This window comes from Zootoca vivipara, chromosome 1, assembly GCF_965207765.1.
Source record: "Zootoca vivipara chromosome 1, rZooViv2.hap1.1, whole genome shotgun sequence".
NCBI classification, from domain to species: Eukaryota; Metazoa; Chordata; class Lepidosauria; order Squamata; family Lacertidae; genus Zootoca; species Zootoca vivipara.
The window spans coordinates 108,543,165-108,556,576 of NC_142582.1; the positions used below are offsets into that span (position 1 = coordinate 108,543,165).

Below are 13,412 nucleotides of genomic sequence, written 5' to 3' on the forward strand. Positions count from 1 at the left end.
CCCAGCATCATCAGCAAGGCAAATTTGTATCCTGAACTGCGATCTTTGGTGATGTTACAAAGTAAAAGAGAGGGTAGATCCAGGTGTCCATACAATTTGAAAGGGGAATTGTCTTTATCCTCCCCCATGATGTATAACCTTCCTTCCGGTCACTGAGTAAGCAAGTGCCACATTCACTTATTTATGCATCCAATCTACCATTTTTATTACATGCACCAGAGTCTTAAGGACGTCAAGTAAATGCCTGTAAGAGAAAGTGTTTTACGTGGCGGCATGTATGGTGTCAACATCCTCTAGCCATTAACATGTGCACTCAATATTATTTTACAGAGAATAAATATTTTAGTGAAATGGAGAAAACTAACAAAGCAAGTATCAGAGAACAAGGAGATGCAGGCTGAAGAGACTATTACAACTTTGGTTGTTACTGAAAATGGAAAGTAGCTATGGTGGTGTAGAGGATATATGTGGGATTGGCTGTCATTTATGTTTGTCATTCTATGCCCAGCAGTATAACCACTACCTGGAAAAATTAAATTGTTCTGCATCTGGTATGTTCTGGTCTAGTCTACGTCTGTATTCCACCATTTTGCAAGAGAAGAGAATGTGGTATTGAGCATAGGTTTGGCTCTCCGTGAATATCAGCTTCAATCTGTGTTTTTTGGGTTGGGGGTTGTTGTTTTTATTTATTTATTTTTTTAAAAACAAGCTTCTAGGAAGGGGAGACAATGCCTAGTGAAATATAAAAAGCAATAGGGGTGGCTGGGTAAAATTTCTAGAAGTCAAGGGCAGGGCTTTAATGATCTTGGTCTCTTCTCATAATTAGCCAAAACAGAATAAATGAGGCAAAGTAGTTAAAAATACACAATAAATGATGCAAATGGGAACTCTTATATCCCCTGAGCACAAAAACCTTGTAGGAAGGAAGATGTGCATGTAGGAAGACTGTTGAAGGCCAGGGATAAACAAAGTCAACCTTTGATACTGGCCAACATACCACAGCTATTTGGAATAAAGGGCTTCTCTTTTTGTTGTTTAATTTTAAAGCTCAAGACTACCTATTTCACAAGAATGCAGAACCTGGCCAAGGAGCAAATGGCCAATTTTAAATTGGACAGTTCACACTTCCACTACCCTCCACACAAACCCAGGTACATTATCCAAAAGGTGGGGAGAGATATGCAAAGCTGACTAGCCTCTTATAGGTACCTTGAATTTTTCAATGTGACCAGCTGCTTCTTCCTTTTCTTGGCTGAACAGCTTCATAATCTCTTGGATACGTTGGTCGTGTTTGGTTTTCACCCGCTGCAACTCTGACTGAAGCTCTGCTAGCTCCTGCTGGTGGACATCTCGCTCCAACTTCAGCTGCTTACTGACTATAGTCATTTCTTCCTGGCTAGACTCCTGCTGTTTCTTGAGATCCATCAGGGTCTTGCGCATCTCCTTCTTGGATTTCTCGTCGTCTGCCATGCGGCTGGTCAGTTCAGCCCGAATTGCACTCAGGTTCTTTATAACAGCCTGCATCTCTAACAGTTTTGCCTGGTCCTTTTCACGGGTCGTGTTAATGGTGGCAAGCTCTTCCTCTAAATGCTGCTTTTCAGTTCTTAGCTGGCTCAGTGTTAGGCTCTGCTGTCGCAGCTCACCCTCCAGTCTCTCTGCAGATTCTCTGACATCCCTGATTTCTTGTTCAAGAGCCATTTGAGCCGATCTGGTTTCTCTGAGCTTCACTTCTTTGCAGTGAAGTTCCTCTTCTTGCTTGGCCCTCTTCTCAAGAACATCAGTCAGCTCCTTCTGAAGGTTTTCCATCTGATGCATAGCTGAAAGAAGCTGACTTTTTAAGTCATCCCTTTCTTTATGGACCTGCAATTCAAAAGAGCAGTAGAGGACTGGAAAAAGTATCAAGGGACATTTCTATTATAGCACAAGAGACATAATTTTTCCCCAGCCCAAAAGCTGCATTCCCTTCACAGGCAACCTTGCAGGGGCCACATGCCAGTGGAGAATAGGGCCAGATGTAAAAGTAGGTGGATTCTTACCTTTGTACAATAGGTATATTCCAGCCATGCACAAGTCAGAGGTTTCTACACACCCACACATTTCTCCATCAATGACATTATAGGGCAGAATAGAGCTGATGAGGGGTGTGGCCTGAAAGAGGGGGTGTGGCCTGGAAGGTCTCACAAGGGCTGAACAGAGTGTCCTACGGAGCCACATTTGGCCCTGGAGCCTGAGGCTCCCCACCCCTGTATCATAGGGGGGAAATGGCCCAGACCAGCACTGTGGAGAAAGAAGACCACCACAACAAAGAGAAGAACACCATTGGCCATTCCCATAAATTTAAGCAGCTGAATTTTGCCACTGTCTGAAAACCTCTTTACTAAGGGAAGCATGTCACAACCAAACTATGAAAAGAAGAAGAAGAAACACTACAAAGTGGTATGGAATCCAAGAAGCATGCTGGTAATGAAAAGAGACGTATGGCTCCCCTTTTATATGATACTTGAAGGGTAGGCACAAACACCTAAAATAAGTACTGTACATAAAGTTGTAGTTATCCACTCCCCATTATTCATACAGTGGTACCTCGACTTAAGAAGACGATCCGTTCCGCAGCCGTCTTCGTAAGTCGAGGTTTCCAGTTCTCGAGGGCCGCTTCGGCGTATGCGCCGACTGCACGCGCCGCTCTGTGCAGGCACAAAACGCGCACACGGAGAAAAAACTTCCAGGGGTTGTCGACTTCCGAAGTCGAAACCTTCGGAAGTCGAAGCGTTTAGATGTCAAGGTATAACTGTATTATGGTTCAAGATAACCTGTTTGTATACAAGCATATGCAAATATATACATATAACACAGTGCAACTGCCCAGTGTTTTGCTTGTGTAATTGTATTTACTTGTTTATTATTGCTTACTTTACTGATTTTGAGAAAGTTATGTGGTGCCTTGCTGTCAGAAGTCACCCGAAGTAAAGAACAGTAAATGATCATAAAATCCATTAGGAAGAGCAATAGCAAAACAAAATACAACCTGTTCTTATGATTTTTAAGGTTGATTTTGTTCCTTTAACTATTGTTTATCACTTTTAATATTATGACAAACAGATAAAGCAATATCACATTTAAATGCATAAATACATTTTATCCCTCCCTTGAACCCACTCCTTCGCAACACCTTGCCTTACAGGCTGCTGCTTAAACTTGGGTTGAAGTCAAAGGCTCACTTCTGTCTCTCCAACCTTCTTTCCTGCCATTGCCTTTCTTTTAAATCCTTAACATTCCTGCAATTCAACTGACTCCCCCCACTGCAGTTACAATTGCTGTCATTATTCTAGATTGACCCTTCCCTCTCAGAAGTCTCAGCATACCAAAGTTATTTCAGGCTACAGGTTTCCTCTGTACTCTTACGTCAGACAGGCAGCTTTTAAATTACAGTAAAGGGAATGTTCTTTGACTGAGTTTAAAAGAAGTGACTGATTAATTATAAAGCAGAGATGCAATGAAGTCCACCTACTTGTCAGATCTGGCTTGAGCCTCTTGGGGACACAAAACAGCCTTTCCCTGTCAAAACAGTGTCTCGTATGTTGGTTGCTTATTTTCAAATTGCAGTGAAATGTTTAATTATTGCTTAGAATCTCCAGTCTCCCAATGGCCATCTGCCGCAACTATGTTTTCACCTCGAGGGTGGAAGGACTAATCTACTATTTTTCACACTGCTAATTTTCCTCCCACGTGTATTATCGCATCAAAAATTGTGCTTCTTCTTTCAGTCCTCGGAGGTTACTCCTGGCTCTGGACATCATTCAAGAACATTTAATTGAAATGTTCATTGCTATTTTAAATGCTAGTTTTTCAGCAGATTACCCCCCAAAAATGTTTTTTTTTCTTTTAATATGGCCTGTTGTACAAAAGGGAACCATATTATCGCAGAGCTCTTAGCCTGTAAGCACGGCCACCTTGGACTGTTAATCAAACACAATGAAACAAGAAAAGGGGGTTCCCAAACAATCCCAGTCATAACATTTGAATTCACTGTTCTGAGAAGGAGAAAAAAGACCTGGAAATGCTGTTTTGCCACTGCGCTCTTACTGTTTTGAAGAAGCAAATCAAAGCCTTTGAGAACTGTCAACTTATTCTCTAAAACCTTATTAGTCAGATGAGTGAGCAAACCCTTATCTGTCAGCTCAAATAACTTCTATTAGCGCAGTCCCACACTTTATCTGGCAAAGTGTTTGCTGTGCATACATCACCATTTCCTGAAGCAAATACACAAAAGGGCTTGCGGGATTCCTGGAAGCATTGGGCTTGCCACTGTTGAAAACATGGTACTGTATTATTAGACCTTTAAGAAGAGCCCTGCTGGATTCTGGAATGGACCAAAGTGTAGCAGAGATACAAGTGAGTATACACAACTCCAAACATCCATATACCTGCAACTAGGGATCTAAGACCAATTTGGTTGCCAAGTTACATGAGCAGAGAGTGTGAATGGTTTGAGTACTGTACACCTATTTGTCCACACCTTGCAGCAGCATGCTGGCTATTTGCCATGCATGGTCGCAGAGCAACACTTTCAAGCAGGGGTGAGGAACTTCAGACCCAGGGAGCAAATGCATTCCTCCAAAGACTGCACCTCTTACCAGCTCTGCTCCACACCCTCCTTGGTTGCCTTTGCCTGGCTGGAATACACCCTGAACTGTAGTAATACCTCTCGCTTGCCTGGATGGTGGGTTGTAGAAACCTCTGACTTTTACATGGCTGGAATATAGCCTGCTGTACAAAAGGGAAAAGTCACACCTGTTTCTCCACATACTTTGGTCATGTCCCTCTGGGCGTGCCTACTGTTGCCTTTGGTGCCACTTGCCACTGGGACGCAAGTCCTCGAAATCTGCCCACAATGAAATGTAGCCCCAAGGCTGGTAACATCCTCCCTCCCCTGCTTTAAAGGGACCAAGACCAAAGACTGAATACTTTATTTGGATGACTAAAACTGGGCAAATTTCTATTTCAAAAAATCAGGTGGTGGCATTTCTCTGTATTATGCCTTACATTTCTAGAAGTCACCATATCAAAGCCAGATTTGATCATTTTTTAAGCTTACATTATGCAGGTCAAAAATTTGACCAGGCACCAAATTTTCTATTAAAAATGTAGATATCGTGCCAACCACAACAGGATGACAGCATTTCCATCTCACTTGTGAAAATGTTCCAGTAAGATGGATCAGATCAAAAGGTCCATTGTATTCATTACAAGCTACATATATCTGACTACTGAAAGTCATCTCTTCTCCCTCCTCCTCCTCCATAAAGCCCACCACTAACAGAATATGGTTTTTCTTACAGTGTGATATATTGTACTTATTTATTTTCAAGAGTCTAAAATTCACTGGGGGAAAGATTGAAAAATGCTCAGGTGTAGTTCCCAGAACAGTTGGCTTCAAGAAAAAAATGAAATAACTGAAAGAAAGAAAAATCCCATACCAGATTGTTCTTCTCCATCAGCTGGTTGTGAAGTTGAGTCTGTTTCTCTCTTTCATGTTCCAGTTTCTTACACTTTAGCTTCCAATGTCTAATAGTTTCCTGAGCTTTCAGTTTTAACTCCTCCCTCTTCTTCTCATTCTCTAGCCTGAGTACTTCAGATTGCCTGAATTCAGCTAGGTACCTCTCTGCCTCCTTAGTCGAATCTTCCAGTTGCTGAGCTAGCTCACTAACTTGGAGTTCTGCAGCTCTGCACTCATTTTCACAGATCTTGTAGCTGCTCTGTATCTCCTTCAGCTGGCTCAGCATCCTTTGCTGCTGGGCCTCCCTCTTTTCCAAGTCGGAGGTTAAAACCTAGAAATCATCACAATATATTAACACATTATTTCTTGGGGAACAGAGACATACATGCACATTTAACAATTTCCAGAGGGGTAGCCATGTTTGCCTGTGGCAGCAAGACTTGAGGTCCTAGCAATTTTTTATGGCGTAAGCCAGAGGTGGGGGAATCTATGCCTTCAAGATGTTGCTGGACTACAGCCCCTTATCAACTCTGACCATTGCTCATGCCGGGTTAGGCTGAAGGGAGTTGGGAGCTCAGGAACATCCAGGAAGGTCACAGGTTCCCCATTCTCAGATTAAGTTTTTGCAGACTAGAGTCCAATTATCATGAGAAGCACAAAGTGTCATACTAAGTTGGCAAGCATATAGAATCACATGTGGGGTATGTGTTGGGGTGGTGGGACAGAGAGAGGAATGAAGTTACAAGGACCCAAAATGCAGAGAGAGAGAGAGAGAGAGAGAGAGAGAGAGAGAGAGAGAGAGAGAGAGAGAGAGAGAGAGGAGCAGACAGTGATAATTTTGTAAAACAAAACAGGTACGGTGACTGATTATCAGTTAACAAATTTGTATTCCACTTTTTAGGAGAAGATGCCTCACAAACTAGGATGCAAAATGCAGCAATCACCAAAAGCAATACAAAAACACAATTTTAAACTGCTTAGAAACGGTCTTACAAATCCTAAAACTACTGACAATTGACAAGACAGTGTTGGTAAATTATACAAAATGTATTGTTTTAACTTTTGGGCCGCTGGGCTCCTTCGGGAGGAAGAGAAGATAGAAATTTAATTTCACGACGACGACGTTCCGACAGTGGTCAGCTAATTAATATATGTAGTACAAAAAAACCCTTTAACCTCAATTCAAACCACAGGAGACAGAAATAAAAACCCTGTTGGACTGTAGTTCGGTAATTTCACAAGGGAGTCGTTGCTCCAGAATCAAAAGCCTTCAAATGCAAGGCGAGCAACAGCAACCATTTTCCAGCTCCCCACAGCTGTGCCTGTTCGAGAGACACTTCCTTGCTACTGCCAATGAAATAATGGATTTGAACTGCCCTATGAAACAATGGCAGCAAGCTTTACAGCCAACTTTGAAAACAGACATCCCCACTGTCCCACAAGACCAGTAAGCGCACACACACACACAAGAAGAGCAGAAGGCACACTTATACCCAATGTGAAAAATTATGTCCTGCCAAATGATATGTCCTTGTTCTATGGAACAGTAGATTTTAAATCCTTTTATATCACCACTCTTTCCACATCAATTTCATTTTTATTGCCAGGGAACCCACACATATTTGCCAAAGAACCCTCTGCATATTGCAGACTATTCTGTAAAGGTACCAGGACAGTGGTTTGCAAACCCCCCCCCCCCAACACACACACATGGACCACTTTAAAATTGCTGGCAGTCCTGGCAGACCACTTCATGACTTTTCTGCCTGTTGCAGCAATAGCAATGCGCTCTGCTAGATGTTGTATGATTTTCCATCGTGTTTTATTGCTTGTTTCTTCTTCTTCTATTGCATTTTACTGCACTACAAACCGCATTCCATAAAATTCAAATTGCAATACAATAAAATGCAATATAAGAAATAAAAAGAATCAATAAAAATGCAATTAAGTATCAGTATGAATATTTAGTATGGGCATGCTCCTGATCACCTGAACGAACTGTAAAGATTACGGGTGGTCCATGGACCCCAGTTTGGGAACCTCTGCTCTAGGAGGCGCACAGAGTTCGTGTGGCCTGCTGGCTAAGCTTCTTGGGCCATGCTAATGGAAAGCATGGCCAAGATTACACCAATCACTCTCCAAGTGCATGGCAGTGGCAGGCAAACACTCAAAGCACTCAAAAAGCAAAAACAAGCCATGTTGATCCATAAAGGGGGGGGGGAACGGCTCAAAATCCACTGTCAGGTAACACCTTTCATTAGGACCAACTCACAAAATATTGAGTTATCACTGGGGACTGTTCTGCCATTATTTATCTTCCCACCGAAAATACCCTTGTCAGCTTCAACACAGTTTTCAACACCACCGCTACAGGACAGCTGCCGAATCTTCCCAACAAATTATGCATAGTTAACCATTTTTTAAGCTAAGTTTTGTTCTTTGCCTTTTCTCGAAAAATATATTCAAGCTTTTCAGCTGGCAAGAGACTTGAAAAATTTCAGCCCTAGTCATTAAAGAACAACGTTATACACAAATGAAAACAAGAGTGTTGGTGCTACGGTCATTAGTTTAAACTGGTTTTTTAAAAAAATTTAGACATTTTCTAATGTGTTGGAGCCATCATATACTTTCTTTTAGACCTTCAGGCGTTATAGATAACCTTTCTTGCTCAGCTACCTAATAAGTGATGTTTTATACGCTCTGATGAGTTCAATTCCAATGGAAGATTTGTATTAATTAAACACAGTCTCCAAGGGCTATAGATTCAAATTCTGAACCTGACAGGTGTGAGAAGATACAGACAAAAACCATCTGAAACCATTACATTTAGCCTTCCATAAATTTTGTTAAAATGTCTCACCTTCAAACTTCAGTGCTAGATTATTTTCCTTACAACAGCTGTAATTGTTTCCCACCCGATGATAAAATCCCTATCCTACATAATGGCATCTTCAGTCTTTCTGGGTCATTAAAAGTAATTATTTCTCCACAAAGCCTATGAGAAAAGATCTTGTACCTACCACTGTAGTTTCCATGTAGTAGTTAATGAAGCAAGATTCTAAGCTTAGGCAAAGCAGAGAAAATATTAAGATAAATTATCGTGTTAAAAAACACTGAACAGTATTTCATCAGCAGTTAATATTTTCTACTCCCCACCCCCCACCCCTGATCAAACTTTTAATTAGACTATTTGCTTTAAAACACACAAGTACATAATTAATTCCTAGTCACCAACTATACAACTGATTGGTAGCAGGACAGACCTGATCTACACTGATAATATATATATGCAAAACATGTACTCATATATTTTGCAATTCTGAAACTAAACACAGCTAATAAGGAGAAATAAATCTTCCTTGCTTTGCTTATTATTAAGTAAGAAGTTTATACTTCGGGGCTTTTAGCACAGTAGTAGCACTTCCCCTCTTCATACTCCTCTTTATACTCAGAGCAATTTATCATCATGGAAGAACTACCTTTCTTCAGCCTTAATTTTTGGCACTATGCAGGTGCATTGGTTGCTATGGGCCATAGTAGAATACCAACTATGCTCAAGCCCATAAATCTCACAAGGCTTGAATGCATAGTTGTGGCTTGCACATCTTCCCTCGGGGTAGTACTCCTGTTGCAGGGATATTAGCTTGGAGTGAAAGCCTTGAAGGAAGGCTCTGGAGCAGCTTTCGAGGCCGTGTGGGAACTGCTGAAACAGTGTGGTGCGGCTATTGGGTTACAACTAAAATACCTTACAAACCACACTGGATAACAAACAAACAAAAAAAACCATGCAGGTCAGCATCAGCTGGGACTGGTGTTTCCTGGTTTGTGCACTGGTGCCCTCTGTGGTGGCACCCTGAAGACTGCAGAGTGGAAGAACAAGGGGCAGAATTGTCTTCACAGGTCCCAACAGGTTTCCACCTTCCTGGTAGCCCATTGGCTCCTCCACGCCTGACGAAGCTACAAATGCTGGATCTTTGCCAGGGCAACAGCCAGCCTTTGGCCTTAAATGTATGGCTTTAAAATTATCTGATGGTCAACCAGCCTATCTATGCTTTGGTCTTCCTGCTCAGCAGCTTCCTCTCAACCTTCCATCACCCTGGACCACATGACAGCCCTTGCCCCCATTCCAGCCAAGCCTCCTTTGCCCAGATTCCTTGCCTTGGACCCCGACTCTCCTGCATATCTTGCTTCCTAAATCTGTCAAGGCATGCCTATGGAATCAACCCTGGTGCTTCACCCCAACCAAATCCAGCCCTACGATGATTCCTTTTCAGCCCTCTGTATTCTGCTCCATAGAGCCCAGTGTAGAAATAATTATAGGTGCTGAAATGTGTCCTGTGTTAGGCTTCATTCATCCCAAAGGGCCTATTATACCTAAAATTGACTTCTATTGCTATAACTGGCATGCTCATGTTTGCTGCCAACATCACCATCTATGATTTATTCAATATCATTTAAAGTGTTTGATGACAACTAACCAATAAAATGCTAATGATTGGAAAAATACTGGATTCATAGTTAGAATCCAATAACTTCAGTTGTAAAATTTAGAATACTTTGTTTTTCTTCCCTGGGTTGTTTTTTTTTCAAATGAATTTAGTCCGGTTTTGTGTTTCTGGACAACTTATCATACAATATACAAACCACATGGCTGAAATATTCAGCAACGTTGTTGGAAATATATCTGGTGCCTGCAATTACCCCCAAAAGCAACACAATCCACTAATTACTGCTGTTTGTATTCCAACTCCAAAAAAGGTTTTAAATTGTTTAAAAGTATTTTAAGGTTAAGAAAATTCATATTCTATTCCAAAACTAAAAGGTTTTAAGGCTGAAAAACAGATTCTTACATGCCAACCCAACACTGCCACACAGTTTTCACAGCGAAACTGTCAACACAATCTTAAGCCTGACATAATTGGAATAGATTTTATAGGCAAAAGTAATCATTTTCTGAATAGCAGTTTTTAAAAATGTACTTTTATCCCATTTATCCCCCTGAATATCATTTGCTGGGAAAACAACAGTGCAGGAATGGAAAGTTGCCTCCATGTCTTGCTTGTGGGCTTCCCATAAGCATCTGGTTGGCCCCTGTGGGAAGCAGGATGTTGGACTAAATAGGCCTTTAGGCAGACTCAGCAGGGCTCTCTTTTTATACTCCCGCTTTATCTAATAGCTCAAAGCAGCTGACATGAAACAAAACAGTGTGACTGTTTTGAAGGAAAGCTATTGTAATATATAGGAACACCTGGTCTTAAATCAGACCTTTGCCCACCTGGTTCGGTACTGCTCTACAACTGACGGGGCTCTTTAAGTTCTAAGGCAAGGGTCTACTTTAACTAAAGAGGAAAGGGTGCATGTGCTCTCCCACTGTGATATGATGCTTTCCCAATAAAGATGCAGCCATCCTATTTCCTCCTGGCAGGGCAAGAGTGCAGCAACTTTCCCCTTCATGGGAGAGCCTACTAATAATTTAGCACTTATGGCTGCAGTCTTGAACTACCACGCCAAGTTCAAGATGTTGGTACTGGAGCTTGGGACCAGGATACTGAAAAGATTGCCTACACCCAATCGATCACTGCACTCTGCAGGAGAGGGCCTCATATGGATGCCATCTTATCAGAAGGTCCGTTCCTTACAATACAGGAACCGGGCCTTTATGCGGTAGCACCTAGCCTTTAATATTAGGCGCCGCCTCTGTTGTCTTTTCAGCACCTACTAAAGGCCTTCCTCGTTCAGCAACCACACTTCTAAGCAGGGAGCATTCAATAAGGCACTCTCTCACATCAGTGCATAACACATCTCACCCAATGATGGACTGGAAGTCCAGGACTGCAAAGAAGAGTCTCCTCCAAAGATCTCAAGGTATGGACAAGATGATAAGGAAGTGACAATCCCGATTCTCTGGATCTAACCAAATGTATTTACTGTGCTTTCCTTAAATATCCATTCAATTGATCAAAAATCCTTGATTAACCAAAAAGTTAAAACACAAACCCGATAAACCCTTACATCTGACAAGTGACTAGTGTATGTACAGATGATGCAGTTACTAAAATTAAATATTCTAGTCCTTAATATTTTTATTATTTAACAGCAAACCCCAGCATCTTCTATAACTTCATTTGAAGTCTATTAAGTGCATTCTAAATTATACCGTAGGTATTTCACACAGTAAGTGGTCAACCTGTCTTGGGACATTCTAATTTCAGATTTACTCAGCCAATAAATTTAAATGTGTTACATTATGTCCTCATTTCCCTAATGAAATTTTAACTTTTATTACAATATTTGACTGTTGCTGCACTGTGCACTGCTTTTGAAATTATGAAAAGAGACTAGAACTTTGGTGGTTAATCTTTCATTACCGAATTGAATATATATATAGTTCCCTATTATGCTGTTTGTCAGACTGCAGCTAAAAATACAGCCAACCTGAAGTAAAATTCATGAGGCACAGTACATTATGGCATGAAAATCTCACCTCCAGGCATTCCTACGTGCCTGCACAAATAGCAGCTTTCACCACAGATCGCAACGTACAAATTTATTTCATACAATTTTATTCTCACAACCCTGCAGAGGCTGGTTAAACTGAGGGGTCACCTACTGAGATTCATGGTTGAGGGGGAATCTGAACTTGGGTCTCCCCGGTTATAGTTTAACATTCAAGGCATAACTACCAGTGCTTTGCACAAAGTCAAATTTATAGGAATCCTCCAGGGCTTTCTTCTCTGACTCCATCCACATCTTGTTGTTGTTTAGTTGTTTAGTCGTGTCCAACTCTTCATGACTCCATGGACCAGAGCACGCCAGACACTCCTGTCTTTCACAGCCTCCCGCAGGTTGGCCAGACTCATGTTGGTGGCTTCGAGAACACTGTCCAACCATTCCGTCCTCTGTCATCCCCTTCTCCTTGTGCCCTCAATCTTTCCCAACATCAGGGTCTTTTCCAGAGAGTCTTCTCTTCTCATGAGGTGGCCAAAGTATTGGAGCCTCAGCTTCAGGATCTGTCCTTCAAGTGAGCACTCTGGGCTGATTTCCTTAAGAATGGATAGGTTTGATCTTCTTGCAGTCCATGGGACTCTCAAGAGTCTCCTCCAGCACCACAATTCAAAAGCATCAATTCTTTGGCGATCAGCCTTCTTTATGGTCCAGCTCTCACTTCCATACATCACTACTGGGAAAACCATGGCTTTAACTATATGGACCTTTGTCGGCAAGGTGATGTCTCTGCTTTTTAAGATGCTGTCTAGGTTTGTCATTGCTTTTCTCCCAAGAAGCAGATGTCTTTTCATTTCGTGACTGCTGTCACCCACATCTTAGTCACTGGTTGAGAAAAGGAGGGTGCATCCTCAAAATCGCCCTCTTACTAAATATTATCATTAACAAGATCTGTGTGTAGGAGACGCAGATAGGAATACTGTGGTAAAACCACAGTCATAGAATCACGGTGGTACTACTATTGTGACATGAAGCAACTACCATCACTGCTGCTGCAACGATTGGCTAGGCATGACAGAGCTGGCCTCCCAATGGCTGAAACTTAATGGCCTGGTTCGCATATCACTCTAAAACACAGTTAAGATTAACTATGGTTTAAAGGTGAACACACAGCATTCCCGATCTCTTTGACATAGCTGCCAAGTTATACCTTTTTTTAAGGGAAATTCCCTTATGCTGAATAGGCTTCCTCGTGAGAAAAGGGAAAACTTGGCAGCTATGCTCTTTGATTGCTTCCAAATTATGCCCTTAATACCAGGTGCCTGCAAGACAGAGAAAGGCTGTGAATATGACACAGCTGTGCTGGCTGGCAAAAACATATTGCGAGTCCAGCATAAAAGCCATGAGTGCAGCTGGAAGATTCTTCATCCCACTGTGCAGGCCTGCACATAGATTAGGAGAATATATCATT

At 41.7% G+C, this 13,412-nt stretch overlaps 1 protein-coding gene across 5 annotated transcripts in view; it reads right to left on the bottom strand.

Annotated features, from left to right (window-relative positions):
- CEP128 (centrosomal protein 128) overlaps positions 1–13,412 on the bottom strand; it is a 189,998-nt gene that overhangs the window by 131,628 nt on the left and 44,958 nt on the right. For all 5 annotated transcript variants that reach the window (XR_015950693.1, XM_035107862.3, XM_035107853.3 and 2 more), the window contains exons 13-14: positions 5,478–5,828; positions 1,210–1,860 (exon numbers count right to left, since the gene is read on the bottom strand). Coding sequence is in view for 4 of the 5 variants with exons in the window: in XM_035107862.3 (XP_034963753.3) it covers positions 1,210–1,860; positions 5,478–5,828 (1,002 nt within the window). In the remaining variant the exon portion in view is untranslated. The remainder of the gene's footprint in view (positions 1–1,209; positions 1,861–5,477; positions 5,829–13,412) is intronic.